General features: G+C 46.7%; 1 protein-coding gene across 1 annotated transcript in view; it reads left to right on the top strand.

Annotated features, from left to right (window-relative positions):
• Positions 1–18705, top strand: part of DCAF12 (DDB1 and CUL4 associated factor 12) — a 56276-nt gene that overhangs the window by 36146 nt on the left and 1425 nt on the right. The window contains exons 3-8 of the mRNA XM_040421177.1: positions 76–282; positions 2112–2172; positions 3131–3324; positions 4056–4121; positions 5170–5332; positions 7472–7644. Coding sequence (XP_040277111.1) covers positions 76–282; positions 2112–2172; positions 3131–3324; positions 4056–4121; positions 5170–5332; positions 7472–7644 — 864 coding nt within the window. The remainder of the gene's footprint in view (positions 1–75; positions 283–2111; positions 2173–3130; positions 3325–4055; positions 4122–5169; positions 5333–7471; positions 7645–18705) is intronic.

Below are 18705 nucleotides of genomic sequence, written 5' to 3'. Positions count from 1 at the left end.
ACCTCTGCTACATCTGTATATTGTTTCTGTTCCAAATGTCATTCTTCTTTAGTTTTTCTTTTCTTTTCTTGTTAGTTATTTGTAGTGGATATACAGACAGGACAAATCACAAAGATCCCCATCTTGAAAGATCGTGAACCGGTTAATACAACTCCTCAGAGCTGTGGAATCCATGCCATCGAGATCAACCCTTCCCGCACATTGCTGGCTACCGGGGGAGATAACCCCAACAGCCTGGCAGTGTATCGGCTGCCGACGCTCGATCCCGTCTGTGTTGGAGATGTGAGTTTTACTTTGATGAAAGGTTTACATATACATGAATATATACTGTAAATTCTGTGCTAATTAATTTCTTCATATCCTGTGGTGGTCAGGGCCCTATTTGTCTAATACAAAATTTGTCTGATCTGCAGCATAAACACAGGGGAGAATTTATCAGTAGCTCAACGCCAGCTTTGAAGCATTCAGACGTTGCTAATTTTTGCACAATCCACATTCTCGGGGGAAAATTTTTTTAATTCCCAATAGTTAAGTGATGAAAATCTGGCTTCCTGCAGCCACCACTAGAGGGAACCCACAATACTGTTTTATGCATTGAATTCAACAGTGAAACAGAAGGCAGTTAGTGCTGTAAGTTGGCTTAAAGGGGTTGTCCACTCTTTAATATTTACAGTTAACTTACTGGTTTCATGTCCCTGCTCCTGTTATCTTCATTAAATTTCTTCCCTAGTGTTTCTGCCCTGCTGGTTTAGGACGAGGTTGCTGCTCCTATAAATAGTGCCTCTACACTGTTTTGGCAGCACTGGGTCCTCAAGATGACATCATAGGAAATGGCTCCATTCACAAACCAGTTTGGGGGAGATTTCTTGCAGATTTTCTGCACGTTGCACCGTGTGCAGCCACCCTTACTATTGCAGAGTGGCCAATCTCTAAGACAGCTTTTTATTGTATTAATGCAAGAATTTGTTAGTTTTTTGGGGGGTAAAAATTCAGTAAAACTTTTAATTTATAGATTTGTTTATCTGCTATTTCTGACTTCAGCTGCACATGGGGGAGGTGTTATCAGTGATTGATTGCATTCTCTGTGTAAGTGTGTATACAGAGATATCCGTCAGTCACTGATAGTTGTACTCAGGGGAGATGTTTTCAGTGATTGATAGTGTTCTCTGTGTAAGTGTGTATACATAGCTGTCAGTCACTGATATCTGTACATGGGTAGGTGTTATCAGTGATTGATAGTGTTCTCTGTGTAAGTGTGTATACATATCTGTCAGTCACTGATATCTGTACATGGGTAGGTGTTATCAGTGATTGATGGCATTCTCTGTGTAAGTGTGTATACAGAGGTAGCTGTCAGTCACTGATATCTGTACACAGGGAGGTGTTATTAGTGATGGCATTCTCTGTGTAAGTGTGCATACAGAGGTAGCTGTCAGTCATTGATAGCTGTACATCTGTGATTGATAGTGTTCTCTGTGTGAGTGTGAATACAGAGATGGCTGTTAGTTATAACACCTCCATGTGAACAATGAAATCGGACAGAGCAGAGATATAAATGTATAGATTTGAAGTTATAATGAATCTTTTTCCCATAAAACTATTTATTAGTCTGCTCAGCTCCTCCTTCTCTATAACATGCTGGCACTGCATTTTGTGGTGACAGACAGACAGGTAGCAAATTGCGTTTTTTTTTTTTTTTTTGGCGGTCCTGTATAGATGAATGTATTGGCAGGCTGCATGCCAGGTGCTCTTTTCATAAAGGGTCACACAGGACCCATGTTTTTGTGATCGGTGGGGTCTCGGCACTCAGACCTCCACTGTTCTAACAGTTGTCCCCTATGATGTAAATTCACTTTAAAGTTTATATTGTTCCATGTAAAATATTTAAATGCATTTTTTAAACATTTCTGAGCTTGCTATTACCGCATGTAGTGAGTCACATGCTCCCAAGTCTTTGATGATGAACGCTGTGATTAACGGAATCTGGGACTTCCCACTTCACCGCTCTGTGCTGCTGGGGACTCCCATACTGTGATCAGATGCTACTTTGTCATAAACCTCTACATCTCTTACCTGTATTGCTGCAACTCCATTTTCTTGTTTCTTTATAGGAGGGTCACAACGACTGGATCTTCTCCATTGCATGGATTAGTGACACCTTGGTTGTGTCTGGTGAGTTATATTTAACAAAAAAAACACATTACTAATTAGTATTAAACATGAGGCATATTATTATTTTGATATACTGGACACCTTATCCTGTTCATCATTTACATTTTCTGACAGTGCTAAAACATGTTTTCAATCCAGTGAAAATTCTCTATATTAACAATTCTGCAGACTTCAGACATTCCCTTCTTGTGCATCGTCTACACAGAGCTTGCTCTGCATTCTGAGAAGTGGTGTCTTTACAGCAGACACTCTATGTGCATCTTATGTAATTTAGTCTATTAGTAGTTCAGCTAAGTTCTAGGGGGTTTATATTGACTCTTTCCAGTAGTGATCAGCAGAATTACGATTTCAGCTCTGGACTGATATACAGGCTCTAACAGAAGATCAGTACAAAACAACAAAGCAATGTTTTTTACAAAATTACAAATCTTTATGTACATTTATTCTGTAAAAGGGGAACATAGGCTATAAATCTTCTATTATAACACAAATGGCCTTTTTAAGGGGTTGTCTCATTTCAGCAAATAGCATTTATTATGTAGAGAAAGTTAATACAAGGCACTTACTAATGTATTGTGATAGTCCTTATTGCTTCGGTGGCTGGATTCATTTTTCCCTTCCATTATACACTACTCGTTTCCATGGTTACGACCACCCTGCAATCCAGCTGCTGTACTTGCACACTATAGGAAAAAGCACTGGCATATGTGGACTCCGGCACACTGTTTCCTATAGTGTGCAAGCACGGCCACCATGGAAACGAGTAGTGTATAATGTGATGGAAAAATAAATCCAGCCAGCAAAGGAGGCAATATGGACAATCGCAATACATTAGTAAGTGCCTGGTATTAACTTTCTCTACATACTACATAATAAATGCCACTTGCTGAAGTGACACAACCCCTTTAATTTCATCCAGAGATGCTCAGTGTTGGTTTGAACCCCCTTTCCATTTCAGGCTCCCGTGATGGCTCGATGGCCCTGTGGGAGATTAACGACGAGGTGATGAATAAATGCAACTTCCAACACAGCCACTCCCGGGTGCCAGTCTATGCTCATATTTACCACAAAGCATTGAAGGACATCCCCAAAGAGAGCAGCAATTCTTCAAACTGCAAGGTCCGCGCCCTGGCATTCAACAGCTGGAAGAAGGTAGGTGTGTCTCTCTTCCAAAGCTGATGGCCGCAGTCTGTCAGTTAGTCTTCCAGTCTAATGGCGGAGATCTAAGGAACCTTAAATCTCTGCCCTGTTTTAAGAACCCCTTCCCCCCCCATGACATCACAAAGGGAACTCCATTGATGTCAAAAGTAGGGGTTTTCCTTTAAGTTCAAATAGCCCTGGGGTTGTCCCATGACAACTTATCCACTTGCCAGCGTTCAGACCCCCTCTGATCAGTAGATAGGAGGCCTATGTTCTTCTGTTTGTATGGAGCAGCTACCAGACCCTCACCTGAGAATAGGTAATTAAAATCGGGTGCCTGGAAAACCCCCTTAACGATGAAAAATATCAAAAATTCATTTTGTGCAAAATACCGGTTGCACAAAACTGTGCGCCCTTCGTACATGGTGACGTACTGCTGTAATAAATGTGCACCAATTTTTCTTTGTCTATGTGGGTGCTGTAAAGCAAATATCTGAATTGCAGCAGCTCCGGCAAGATGGCCGCCCTTTATAATGATGTACAAAAAAGTTACATTTTAAAAAATTCTCCAATCAGAACATTTAAAAATAGTTGTGAAAAAATATTTTGGTTTTAAATAATAAAAAAAAAAATCTAAACTAATGTCTATGAAGTGTCTTAATAAAAACTGACGCTGTGTGGTTATCTTTGTATGACAGGTTGTTTTGTCCGTCTCAGATGATTAAAGTATTTTTGTTTTGCAGGAGTTGGGAGCGGTGTCCCTAGATGGTTACTTCCACTTGTGGACCGCAGAATACACTTTAGCCAAGGTATGTAAATGAGGTGTTTTGGACTTCAGTATGAAAATATGTACTGATGGACCTATAGAATATTAGTCGGGAAGGACTAAGTCGGGGCAAACTATTTCACTATTTAATACAAATGTATCATTGAGTTCAATGGAAGTTGCATAGTGTACATATTTATTGAGCTCCCCCTAGTGGAAGCTGAATTCCTTACATTACTCAGTGAGTGTGTGAAGTAAAGCAGAGGATTTGGGGCTCTGTAAAGTCATATTATGTAATTACCGTATTTTTCGCCCCATAAGACGCACCTAAGTTTTAGAGGAGGACAATAAGAAAAAAATATTTTTCATTAGAAAGCAATGACATCAGCAATAAGACCCCCAATATTAATCAGACCTCATCTGAGAGCCCCAATCAGATCCCCAATGTTATTAAGACCTCAGATCAGAGTCCAATATAAAGACCCCCAATAAGACCTCAGATGAGACCCAATGCCTCATATCAGCCCCCAGCCTTTGTATAAGCAGCCCCCAGCAGCCTCAGATCACAAAATAAAAAAACACTTACCTCTCCTGCTCCTAGACACCGCCTCTCCTCACCCACAGCGCAATCCTCTTCATCTTGCTGCCGGCTGTGCTGTGAAGGCCTCGCACAGCGCGAGATCACAGAGCGCGCTTAAGCTGTGCGCAGATTTCACAACCAACAACCGAGGACCAGGAAGTGGTGACTACAGAGCCTTCACCGCTTCCTGGTCCTCCGGTACTAATGTGCGCTTCCATAATGGAAGCTGCTCATTAGTATTTGCCCCATAAGATGCAGGGGCATTTTCCCTCCACTTTTGGGGGGGGGGGGGATGCATCTTATGGGGCGAAAAATACGGTATTTCTCACATAATGTTGAATCTCTACATGCTTTAGGATCTAGGCACAGATTGTCATGTTGTAACCCTGGGCAGTACTGCTTTACTACATTGTGTGTGTGCTTTTGTTGAGGCAGGTACTACATTGTAAGGTGCAATTGATGATTTTATGTCTAATTACTGACCGATTCCACTTTTTCTGATTGCATTCAGCTGCTCTCTACCAAGCTGCCCTATTGCAGAGAGAATGTGTGTCTTTCCTATGGTCTGGAGTGGTCCGTCTATGCTGTGGGATCCCAGGCACATGTGTCTTTCCTTGATCCACGGCAGCCGCCAGAGAACACTAGGTCCGTGTACTGCAGGGAGCAAGGCAGTGGTGAGTATATGGGAAGACTGATGGGTTACATATAATATAAAAAAATAATTCCCTCATAATCTATTAGCTTATTTAGGAGACTATTAAGTATTAAATGGGTTGTTCACTCCTTTACTATTGATGACCTGTCCTTAGGATATGCCATCGATATCAGATTGGCGGGGGTCTGGCATCCCACACCCCTGGCGATCAGCTACTTTAGAGTAGTTCCCGTACTGAAAGTCAGCACCAGGACCATCTATTGTGTAGTGGACGCAGCTTGTAACTACAGCACTGCTTTCTTTTTACTTTAATGGGAGCACCACTGCAGTAACCATCTCCATCCACTACATAATGGACGGAGCTGTGCCATTTCAGAGCTACTTTGAAACAGCTGAACGGCAAAAGTACGGGGCATCAGACCCCTGCACATGTAATATTGATGGCCTATTCTGAGGATAGGCTATCGATATTAAAAACATGGAAAGCCACTTTAAGCCAGAGAGGCAGAAGTGTCATTTTCATTATACACCCATGAGCAAAAGAGTAACAATGTTTTTAATCCATCCCCTTCCCAAAAAGAGTTAATAAAAGTTAATCCGTAAGTTATGTGTACCCCAAAATGACACTGTTAAAAACTACAACTTGAAAACAAGCCCCATACTGCTACATAGACAGAAAAATAAGTTGTAGCTAATGACCAAATCGCATGGTCAGTAAGGCCCAAAACAGGCTGGTCATTAAGGGGTTAAAGGCTATTTACACCTTTGGGGCAATTTGTTTATTATTGCAATTTACCCATTTTGAGCCAAAAAAATATTTAATTGGTCTTTAAAAAAAATTATATATAAATATTTAGCTACATTTAAGCCACATTCTTATCAGTAAGATAAGAATTTAGCTATGAGGGTTCTGAAAGGTCAGAGAGCAGAGATAAGGAGCCATCAGCTGAGCTGCTTGATGGAACACTGGAAAAATACAGAGCCTGCTACTAGAGAATCTCAAAGCTATACAGAGAAAGAGGCTCAACATTTTTAATAAAGACCAATTGAAAAAAAATTATTTTTTAGCTCAAAATGATTACAATGCAATAATATAAAAATGATCTCCAAAGGTGTCCATAGCCTTTAAGTCAGAGGAACCCCTTTCAAATAGAGTCTGTCCCCGGGAAATTCACTGTTAAACCAGGCACAATGCCTTGTAGGGCTAGCTGAGCTGCATGTATTGATATCTTTCAGTTAGTGATCCGTTGCTTCCTTCTGGAGAAAAAAGTACTTTTAATCCTTATTGAAATGAGCAGTTAAGTGCACGGAGATGGTGTCTGAGCACTTTCTCCTCCTGCTTGCTCTGTCAGCCCCACCCTTTTCTTGAGAGATGAGACTGCAGGAACCTGGCTGTCACTTAAGTAAAGGGAGGGGCTTGAAGAGGAATCGAGAGGTGCGCAGATTGGCTCTTTCCCGCCTTTTGTGCACTTTTCTTCTTTTTTGCTATGGATTAAAAAGTACTTCAAAAGGTAACAATACATTCATCCGAGCTAGCCCTACAAGGCATTGTGACTGGGTTAACAGTTACAGGGATGTTCCCATCTCAGACATTGGGGGCATATCGCCAGAGGTGGGATTCGCGCTTTACATTCCTGGCCACCCTCCATTCATTCCTATTGGGGAGCCGAAAATTCTATTGGAATAAGTGGAGGTGGGCTGCGCATGCGCTCTCTGGCAGTTCGCAGGCTCCGTTCTAAGTATATGTGCGGGTCCCAGAGGTGGGACCCACACCTATCAGACATTAGGGGCATATCCTAGCGATATGCATTCAATGTCCGAGATGGGTATACCCCTTTAATTTGCTTGAGGCAGACCCTTCACTTCTGTCTGAAAGAGTCAAGTTTGAATGATCCTCTTAATTTTTATCCCCAGCAGCATTGGTGCATATTGATGCTTCAGCTGCTTGGACCTGCTGGAATCAGTTATGTCACATTAGGGGTACCACAAATAAAAATAGATTTTCATTTTCTATTCAGTAAAGGTCCTTCAAATTGGAGATCTGTGAGCTCTGCTCTGAATAATACCACAAAGAGATTAATATTATGTATGTACTCTATGGTTGCTGCACATAGGGAGAACACAATTCTGATCACTTGTTGTTTGTATCTCTGTGCAGGTATCCGCTCTGTAAGCTTCTATGAGCATATTATCACTGTGGGAACTGGTCAGGGCTCTCTCTTATTTTACGACATCCGGGCGCAGAGATTTTTGGATGATTCCACTGGTTATTTAAACGGCTTGAAGTCCAAAGGAGAGATCCTCAAACTGACGACTGGGAAAGGCTGGTTGGTGAGTTCAATGGAATCAGATGAAGGGATTCTCCTGTTTTAAAGGGGTTGTCTCACCTCTTCAGCTTAGAGCCTGCCTCGAACTTCCTGCTCTGTAGGGGGCGTTGCCTGTTAGGGTCCATTCACACGTCCGCAAAATGGGTCTGCATCCGTTCTGTAATTTTGCGGAACCGGTGCGGACCCATTCATTTTCAATGGGGCCGGAATGTGCTGTCCGCATTTGCGGATCCGCACTTTCGTTCTGCCAAAAAATAGAAAATGTCCTATTCTTGTCCGCAATTGCGTACAAGAAAAGGCATTTTCTAGGAGTGCCGGCGATCTGCGGTCCGCAAAATGCGGAACGCACATTGTCGGTGTCCGTGTTTTGCTGATCAGCAAAACACATATAGACGTGTGAATGGACCCTTAGTATGAATGATGGCACTGGCAAGCAATGCGGAGATGAAGTAATCCTGCCCCTTGTTTGTACGTGCAAGGTTTATTACAGGTCCAGGAATATTGAGTAAGCCCTGGACCTATAATAATTCTGTCCCTTCGCTGGATTGCAGATGTCCTTGTGTAGAAGAGCTCATAGGCAGCACATGCCTTGGAGCAGTTTTAGACAAACTAGAAAGCAAATTTATGATGTGGCTGGAAATTGAGCTACTGCGATCCCGGCCACCAGATAGGCTGGAACTGTTTGACAGTACGCAAGCGTGGCCACCACTAATGCATTGCAGTGGTGACTGTAGTCCATAATAACCAGGGGAGATGCCAGAATCTGGTGAAGAAAGAGAAGGGAGGGATTTTGGACAAATATAATCAATTAGTAAGTGGCTTATATTAAAAAAATATATTATATATAATTTTATTTAATTTTTTTAATGGTAAATGCCAGTTGATTATGTAAGACAAACTCCCCCTTTAATAGCCACGATGCTGAAGACTGATGCATATTAAGTAGTGGTGGACGAACATCATCAGGACGATTCGAAAATGCGCGTTCGCGGCGGGCCCCATCTACTTTAATGGCAGGCGAACCTGAAAAACTTTCAGGTCATATTTGCAGCCAACAAAGACTTACTAGAAGGACACAAACGTCCCACAACATGGACAGTGATATACCAGAGGGGGATCATTGGCAAAAATTCACACAAAAAAATATGTATTTTAATCAGGGGTAATTTTTATGCGTCTTAAAGGGAAACTCTCAAAAATGTGCCCTGCTGGAGCCTAGAAATTTTTTATTTCCTATCAGTTTGATGTATACAAATGTGCAGCGCTCCACGTTTTTGTATCCTGCAGAGACCATTAAAAAAATGCATACGTTAACGTAAATTTCTTTTCTTCCATGGAACTGTATGGTGAACGGACGCCACTGTACGGCATCAGTCTGAGGCATCTGTTAACGCATACAATTTTGGTATGCATTAAATGGATGGCAAAAATAGGATGTGAACCCAGCCCTAGTGTCAGAATAAGCACCAGTACACAGCGGAGCAGCAGAGAGGGGAGGCCGCCATGTACTGACAGAGCGCTACCTGGTCCTGGTGGTCAGGGATGAGGACTGTGTTTCCCAAGGATCATTTTCTACTGGGAAATACAGGGCGCAGTATAATACACTAGAATCTATATAATATAAAGATATTAGCCCTACCCCCGAATAATAATACAATTAGGTGGTCATTTATTATATAGAAATACGTCTGTTTGGCATATTTCTGACCTATTTTGGCGCAAGGTTCCTTAGCACCACAATCTGCATATTTTTCCCGCTCATGGCAGGTCTAAAAAAGGATGGCATGGGCAGGAGAAGGGATACAGTTATGGCCATCCAGTTATTGGATACCACCGCCATACATTGACCGGATAACCTCTCTGTACAGTGACCGCATAACACCGCCATACCGTGACCGGATAAAAGGGTATAAGAGGGCACAGTACAGGGAATGACTACGGGCACTGCACAGTGTGTTGTAAGAGGGCACAATGCAGGTATAAGGGGGCACAGTACGGGGTGAGGGGCACAGTCACATAACCCTGTGACAATAGAAGGTCCTTATGGTGAATGCGGTTCATACGCCACCATAATGAGAGGCAGAGGAGTGAGACAAGGGTGTGATTATGTGCTAGAGATCAAAAATGTAACTGTCGGCCAGTACAGGCCCCAAAAATTAGGCATTCACCTGACATAAAAGGCCTTTTATTCCGCTATATATACATAAGGCAAGGACCATTCTTTGTTTTGTGTGGTGGCGGATATGTGTGGGCTGGCATGAGGAAATTCAATTACACGTGGTCATCACCGGTGTTGAATTCCTCCGAGATCCATTCCTCATTCATTTTTAAAAATGTGATGTAGTCCACACTGTCGTGAGCTAGGCGAGTGCACTTATCAGTCACGTTCCCCCCTGCTGTGCTGATCGTCCTTTCGGAGAGGGGCAAGCCAAGAGTTCCATGGCAAATTGTGCCAGCTCTGGCCACAGGTCAAGCTTGCACACCCAGTAGTCAAGGGGTTCCTCGCTTCTCAGAGCGTCCACGTCGGCCGTTAACCCGATGTAGTCGGACACCTGCCGGTCTAGGCGTTCCCTGAGGCTGGATCCGGAGGGCAGCTGTCAATAGGTTGGCTGCAAGAATTCTCATATCTGAAGTGACCAACACATCTTCAAAGCACCCTGTTCTTGCAGGCGCTGTAGGATTGGTACCCACACCTGTTTTGCTGTGGGTGGAAATTCCTCTGCCACTGCCCGCAACAGCAGAATGCAGCATCTCTCGCAGCAAGGCCTGGAAATGCTGCATTCTGACAGCCCACTGTGATGCTGGTAACAGGTCCTTGACCTTTATGCTTTTTATACGGGGGTCCCTCTTCAAACACTGGAGCAAAAATGGCCCCCATTTGTACTAATCTGGAAGCGGTGGAGCGCTCGGGCTCCTCGCCACGGACAACACCAGGGATCCCCGAAAAGTTTAAAGTCTGCTCTTCATGCTCCTCCCCCTCCCTCCAGCCACCATCCTCCTCCTCTGACTCCTCTTCAGACTCCTGCTGACTTGTCTCAGATGGAGTAGGCCCTCCTTCCCTGGGAATTCACTCAGCATTGTGACTTCCTCATCTTCCAGCTCCTTGACTGCTTGATCAATGACACAATGCAATGCACGCTCCAGAAAGAAGGCGATGTCACTGATGGCGCCCTGGCTGCGACTGACCAGTTTGGTGATCTCATCTAACGGCCGCAGAATTCTGCATGCGTTGTGCATGAGCAGCCACTGGCGTGGTGAAAAGAAACCAAGCTCCCCAGAACCTGTCCTGCCGTAGAGTTCGTACAGGTAGTCGTTAACGGCACGTTTCTGCTGGAGCAGCCTATCAAGCATATGCAAGGTGTCGCCGCTGAACGTCAGCAAGGCAAGGCATGGCTGTGTAAAATCTTCTAAAATGGCCAGAGATTTTCCTGGCCTGCTGCAAGACGTCCTGGACACCGGGGTATTTGGCAACGAATCGCTGCACGACTAAGTTCAGGACGTGTGCCATGCACGGCACATGTGTCATTTTGCCATGTTTCAGCGCACTCAGCAGATTGGCACCGTTGTCGCACACCACTTTACCAACTGTCAAATTGAGCGGGGTTAGCCACTGATTGGCCTGTGACCGCAGAGCTGAAAGCAGTGCAGGACCGGTGTGGCTCTTGGCTTCCAGGCACAACAGCCGCAGCACAGCATGGCAACGTCTCACCTGGGACATTGAATAGGTTCTGGGATGCTTGGGGGGCACAGCGGAAGAGGCGGTAGCAGTGGAAAAGGAGGAGTAAGCTGAGATGGTGTAGGAGGAGGAGAAGAGGCAGGCCTGCATGCAATCCTTGGCGGTAACACCAAATCCACATGGGAGCCACAGGTTACATGCTTGAGGGCCGTCAGAAGGTTCACCCAGTGGGCAGTATAAGTTATGTACCTTCCCTGCCCGTGTTTGCTTGATCACGTGTCTGTGGTCAGATGTATCTTGGCACTAACACTCTGTGACAGAGATTTATTCACTTGCCGCTGAACGTGGATATATAGCTCTGGGATGCCCTTCTGGTAGAAATATTTCCTTCCTGGGACCTTCCATTGTGGTGTGCCAATGGCCACAAATTTTCTAAAGGCTTCCGAGTCCACCAGTTTATATGGCAATAGTTTGTGGGCTAGCAGTTCTGACAGGTCAGCAGTCAGCCATTGGGCAAGAGGGTTATCCAGCGTCATCAACTTTTCTCGCCCATATTCATTGGGGGACACAGGAACCGTGGGTATAGCTATGTCCTCTAGGAGGCGTTGGCACTAGATAAAGCTGTTAGCTCCTCCCCTGGCAGCTATACCCCCTCCAGCCTGGAGAGAGAGCTTAAGTTTTTTCTAGTGTCAATAGGAGGCAAGACCTCCCTGCTCCGCAGGGATCTCCTGAAGATTTTTTTTTTTTCCCTTCTTTTTCAGATGGGCAAACAGCTTTATCTAGCCTCCCTGTTCTCCCGGGGTCGAGTTGCACTAGTGCCGGTGTCCCGCACTGCTGCCTCCCCCACAGAAGACAAGGTGGACCAGGGCAGCCTCGCTCCCCTGCATCCCGCCAGCCAAGGGGTCAACCATCCAAGCCCCCCTTTCCAGCGTCCTGCCACTACGGTGCCAGTAGCTGAAGGGGTGACCCTGCTGGACCAGATGGCGTCAGGAGAGAGAAGAGAGGTGAGTACACGGGACTAGGTGAGTATTTAACCCTCTGGGTTGGTCCCGCCTCCCTCTTGGTGGCAATAGTCTGCGACCAGACAGGGCTTCCGCATAGCCCAGCACCCCTGAAGCATTCCCCTCCGGCACAGGCCGTTTGGTTGATTGAGGAGGACATAGGGGGTTAATAGGTGCGGTATGCTTACTGGCGCCAAATTAGGTGGACTATGTAACTCCCTTGTGCTAATTCCTTATTTACATAGGAGGAATCGTGCTTTGGTGCAGGACGCGGAGCGCAGCAAGGAGTGGCACATATTCCGCTCACCGACATGGCGGCATTTACCTTTCTCCACCCCTTCAGGAGCGGATGCCGGGCGCGTCGCTCCTGAGGGGGTTAACCACCCTTGGTTCGGCCGGCACCGCTTCGGTGCTCCGGCCGCGATGGAGGCCAGCAGGGCGGCCGTTCACACATGCGGAGGAGCTCCGCCCCCCGACACCTCCCACATTAACTCCCCTTGGAGCAGATGCCGCCGCTCCGGGAAGGGGTTAACTTAGATTTTTGCCGCCCGCTCAAAAAATATGGCGGCCAGCAGGGCGGACGGTCATACATGCGGAGGAGACTCCGCTCCCCGACACCTCCCACATTACACCCCTTAAAGCGGACGCCGCTGCTCCGGAAGGGGTTAACTACAGCGCGATCGGCCGTGCACCGCATCGGTGCTCCGGCCCGCGCCTTCTCTGCTTGACCCCCGCTATCAACGGCCCGGCCTGGTCTGTGACACGGCCGGGGGCAGCAAGGTGGGGGGGAGGCAATCTCTGAAAAGCCTTCTCCCCCTCCCCCAGTCGCCTGCTGAGCCACTGCCTTAACCCTTCATGGCCACCGACCATTCTTAGGCTGGCACCTGATTATCTGGGGCCCTTCCCCTAAGTACACTGTACATGAGTGGAGGATTTAACCCCTTACTGCCTCTTGTCATTGAGGCCGGCTTCCTAGTTTTATAAAAAAAATAATAATAATAATAATAATATAGGACATGTCCGTCCATACGGGTCCCCCTACTCAGCCACACTCGCATAATTCCCAATACCGCCTCTGGGCCGTTTGGTTGATGATTCTCCACATGCGCAATCCAGTGACGGACCCCTGCAGGATCCAATCCGTCCTCCTGGGCCGTTTGATGATTTTCCACCAGCGCAATCCAGTGAAGGACCACTGCAGGATCCCAATTCCGTCCTCCGGGGCCGTTTTGGTTGATGATTCTCCACCTGCACTATCCAATGCGGGACCACTGTAGGATCCCAATCCGTCCTCCGGGGCCGTTTGGTTGATCATTCTCCACCTGCAAAATCCAATGACGGACCACCGCAGGGTTGGTTGATTATTCTCCACCTGCGCAACTCAGTGAAGGTTCTCTGCAGGATCCCAATCTGTCCTACGGGGCCGTTTGGTTGATAAATTCTCCACCTGCGCCATACAGTGGAGGACCTCTGGGATTCCCAATCCACCCTCCTGGTTGTTGGTTAATAATTCTCCACCTGCGCAATCCAGTGGGGTCCGCTGAAATCTCCCATCCACCCTCCGGGGTTCTTTGGTTAATAATGCACCACCTTCGCAATCTGGTGGAGAGACTTCTGGGAGTTTCCGTTCCACCCTCGGGTGGTTTGGTTGATAAGTCCCCGCCTGCGCAGTCCACAACTGCCAGGGGCGAGATTCTGAAGGGTAGCTCTACGCGAAAGCGAACCGCAGCAGGACAATTTTCTCCTCGAATATTTATGCTCCCCTACTCTTCCTCCCTAAAAATCATGCTCAGACACACCCTCCCTTACTGGGGCGGGTCTGTCTAGAAAGAGGGGAGAATCTCTGATTCGGATCCTGATATGAGTCCGAAGCAATCTTCCAGAGATTGCGTCTAGGTGGCCAGTAGTACTGTCGTATGCATTACCCACTTCCTTTGGTGGTTTAACTGCACTACTTCAGGATACAGTGCCTGCTTTATACATTGTCCCCTGCGATAGGTGGACTAAGTACAATGACTTGGGGTTCGGGACCTGCCATATGCAGATCCATCGGTGGTGCGATGATATTGTCACTGGTTACATTATGTGCTGTATGCATTACCCCCTTAGGTGCACTATTGCACTCCACGGGGTCCAGGACTCGCCATATGCGCTAGTTCGCTATGGACATTCGCCCCCCTTCTTAGGTGGGGTATTCTCCCTACCACTGACCAGTATTTGCCGTATGCTCACACCTTCCTTAGGTAGCTAATTACTCTACCATTGAATACGGTTCCGACTGTCCGCTATCCTTCCATAGGCGGAGTGTTGCACATCACCGTGCTTCCGTAGCGTTTCCCCCTTCCACTAGTGATCCACTAGCGGGGAGTAACTAAACATCTTCTACGGCTCTAGGTGCCTTCGCTTATTTCCAAGAGGGCGTGGCTACAGTTGGTTCTCGCAGGCGCCCGACACTCTTACCCTAGTGTTATAAGGGTGCCACCAGTGGATACAGGGGCTATTCATCCTTACATCCTTTTTTTGGTGCTGGTTCCGCACCTGATTATGACATCCTCTGTCTTCCAGGGGGTTCCTAGCATCACTTGTGGGTCCCCGTCCCGCCCCCCCCCCCATCTCCATGGGCCTCTGTTGCTCCGGTCGGTCCTGATATTGTCCGCATCAATACGTAATACATACTCCGTTGTACTTATCTAGTGAGTGCCACAGCTCCTTCCGTGCCCATACACCATGGATGAATACACACACTGTAGAGGTGACAGCTGGTGCCCCTGTACCCACAGTGCCTCTCACCACAGGAGAAGAGGAGTTAACTTACTGGGCTCATCCTGAGCAGGAAATCGGCCCAGGTTTTGAGTGAGATAGAGTAATACCTTTTTTGTCACCCAGTCACAGGATGAAAAGCTTGGCACAGTCCGGTATTATACAAGTTCACAGCATCCGGTAATCCTCAGAACATTCTTTTGGTGCATTGACAGTGGCACACATTGTAGAGAAGATACCTGGTGGCCCCCTATAGCGCGTCTCACCGCAAGAGAAGAGGAGCTAACTTACTGGGCTCATCCTGAGCAGCAGCTGGGACCGGAGGACGAGCGCTGCTCTAGTTTCTGCACATGGTGCTCCGAGTGTTGTAGAGTGTGGGCAGCACTGGCTGCCCTGTGCAGATGGTGTGCACATATAGATAGATTGCGCGCTACATCTTTACAGTAGCGTGCCGAATGGTCGGCAGCCCGCTCAAAGCAACCAATAACAAAGCTCCTTGCTGTGAGGAGCTTTTTTATTGGTTATGTCAGGCACAGGCAGCATTTCTGCGCTACCTGTGCCGTCCACTGCGCGCCCTGAGCTGCTGAATGTAGGGGAAAAGTCTAAGGCGTATTGGTACTAGGGACTTTTTTCAAGGAGTAAAATGGTCTGAACAGGCGTCTATGGCGCTTGTACAGGCGTTATTGCGACCTCTGGCTATACCCATGGTCTGTGTCCCCCAGTGAAGAGCGAGAAAGAGATTTTACTGGTAAGTTTTACAAAATCTTGTTTTTACGCTCAAACATTTGGGCCACGGAAGCCTGTCTTCTGCCAGATGAACGCGACAACGGCACGTGGAAGGTGGAGTGGAGGACAAATGGGAGGAGAGACGAGAAGGAGAAGAGGCAGAACGTGGAGCGCCGGGAGTGTGGCTTTGTGGGTTCTGACTGCGTTGCTCCCACTGGACTCGGGGATTGGAGGCTAGGTGCCTTCTTAAGGCGGTCATCCCTAGGTGAGTGTTGGGCTTTCCGCGACTTTTATGCATTGACAGCACAGACTGCAGATGACAACACTATTATCAGCAGCTGAAATGTTAAAAAAACGCCCACACTGTGAAGCCATGTGCCGGCATCCTGGGAGCGCAAGATGTGACCGTGCATGGTGGATGGCTCGCTCCAGATACATTTGCAGTCTGCTTTTTTGCCTCCTGTGCACTGCGAGTTCTTCCTGCTTCTCCTCCCTATCTGCTGTCTCTCCCCTCTTCTATCTCTCTTGTGGGCACCCACGTGAAGTCCATCGACACGTCATCGTCACCTTCACTACCACTGACATTAGAGATCTCGGAGTAAGCAGCAACAGCGGGGACCACCGTCCTTGGGCTGATCTGGGTACTGTGGTCAGACCGCTGGGTGGCGGCCGTTGCTACCTCCTCTTCCTCATCTGATGCCAAGAATGGCTGCGCATCGGTAAGGTCTGGGAATGGATGGGAAAATAATTTCACTGACTCGAGTGGAGGGGCTAAGGTTGTGGTGGTGTCTTTGGGGGTGCACACAGCAGAGAGTGAGGAGGGTACAGAAGCGGAAGGCTGAGTGAGCCACTCAACCAACTCTGGTGCGCCCTTTGAAGTTATCGCACGCGCCTTCTCCAACTTCCCATTTAGGCTCCGGTCTGGTGCACCTGCCCATCCCCTACCATCCCTCCCTTTTCTAAATGACCCTCTGCCTAAGTCCGTAGAGAAGAGCAGTATTTGTGGAAGAAGGTATATTGCACCCCACAATCAGTATTTGGTGGAAACAGGTATATGGCACCCCTCAATCAGTATTTTGTGGAAGCAGGTGTATCACAGACCTCCATCAGTATTTGGTGGAAGATGATATGTAGCAATAGCACCCTAAATTAGTATTTGTCGGAAACAGGTATATAGCACCCCTCAATCAGTATTTCGTGGAAGAAGGTATATGGCACCCCTCAATCAGGATTTGGCAGAAACAGGTATATGGCACCCCTCAATCAGTATTTTGTGGAAGAAGGTATATGGCACCCATCAATCAGTATTTGGTGGAAACTGGTATATAGCACCCCTCAATCAGGATTTCGTGGAAGAAGGTATATCGTAACCCTCAAGCAGTTTTTTTTTTTTAGGCTAACAGGTATATCACACCCGTTGCAATTAGTTACTCCAATAGCGTTTGTCCCTCTATCTAGCTGCGATATCGCAACAGAACCGCTCACAATACTGCACAATACAAATACACTACACTATAATATAATTTCTATGTTAGAAAGTATATTATAAGTATATCACACCCCTCTATATCGCACCTATTGATAGCACACCTATACCAGTCCTTAAAGGGACTTTTGTGGCCCTATTAGCTAGCATTTGGTTTCCCTAACTGTCCCTGCTCCAAAATGCAACCTCTCCCTACACTGGAAAAACACACAATGTAAAATGGCTGCCAGATCGGGTTCTGTTATAAGGTTGGGGGTGTGTCCATGTGCTGAAACGTCTCAATTGGCTGTCCTGTCCCACCTGATGGATGTTTCATGGGTCAAGGTTCGGCGCTATGCAAAAAAATATAGCGCGTGCGAATATCTCCATATTTTCGCATGTTCGGCGAATCGCAAACAAGCAAAGTTTGCCGCGAAACGACCGCTGGGCGAATTGCAAGGCCATCTCTAATTTTGAGGTCTTCAGTCTGAGCTGAGGTCTTAGGGACCAAAGTTGTATAGGTAGTGACTACTTTCATGAGTTTATCCATGCAGCCATCTCAATGGATCTGTTTAAAGGGTTTATCTGGCTTTGTAAAAGTTTTTACACTCTCACATGGAAAATTTACATTTTAATAAAGTCTGTGTATTAAGGGATATTCAGACCCACAGATTTTTTTTCATGGGGTTTCTGCGACTCATCCAAATGGTGCTTGCAGAAATCTATGTGCTTGCCAAACACTTGAATGTACCCTTTTAAGGCTTCTTTCACATTAGCGTTAGGATTGTCTGGCAGGCTGTTCTGGCAGAGGAACAGCCTGCCGGATCCATACTAACGCTTGCACACTTGTGCTACCAGAAGTCCGCCCGGCTCCATTCACTATAATGGGGGGGGGGGTCTAAGATGCGGCCGCAGCACTGCAAACATGCCGAGAGGCGGCCAGACAAAAACCACAGTGTGCAGTGTATTACAGGATCCTGGACTGAGTGGGAAATGGTAGATAGAAGGTGGACAAAGGCTTGTGAATTGGGTAGTTGCTTCATGTATGAGCGAGAGTGATTTGAAGCTAATACTGTAACCTATTGCAGTCTGTTGGCACGCACAGGCTGTCATTACAGCACGTCCCTGCTTCAGCATAGGCAGAGCACAGGTCGCCATAAACAGCGCCTATATTCTGGGAAACGTCTATCCTGTTATCTGATTGTTCCCGTGTATATAAGGACCAGTTTTACTAATACATTTTTATGACCAATGTAGGTTCATCTAAGGCTTCTTTCACATATGCGTTTATGCTGTATGGTTTTGAGATCCGGCAGGGAATCTCAAAACTACAGCGAAGCGCAGCCGTTCGAATAATACAACCTGCTGCATCCGTTCAGAACTGATCCAGTTGTATTATATTGAAAATGAAGGAAACCGGATCCGGCACTAAAACCA

Source organism: Bufo bufo, chromosome 2 (genome assembly GCF_905171765.1).
Source record: "Bufo bufo chromosome 2, aBufBuf1.1, whole genome shotgun sequence".
Classification (NCBI taxonomy): domain Eukaryota; kingdom Metazoa; phylum Chordata; class Amphibia; order Anura; family Bufonidae; genus Bufo; species Bufo bufo.
Note: the sequence above shows the minus strand (reverse complement) of the source record. Positions and strands in the feature narration are given on the sequence as shown.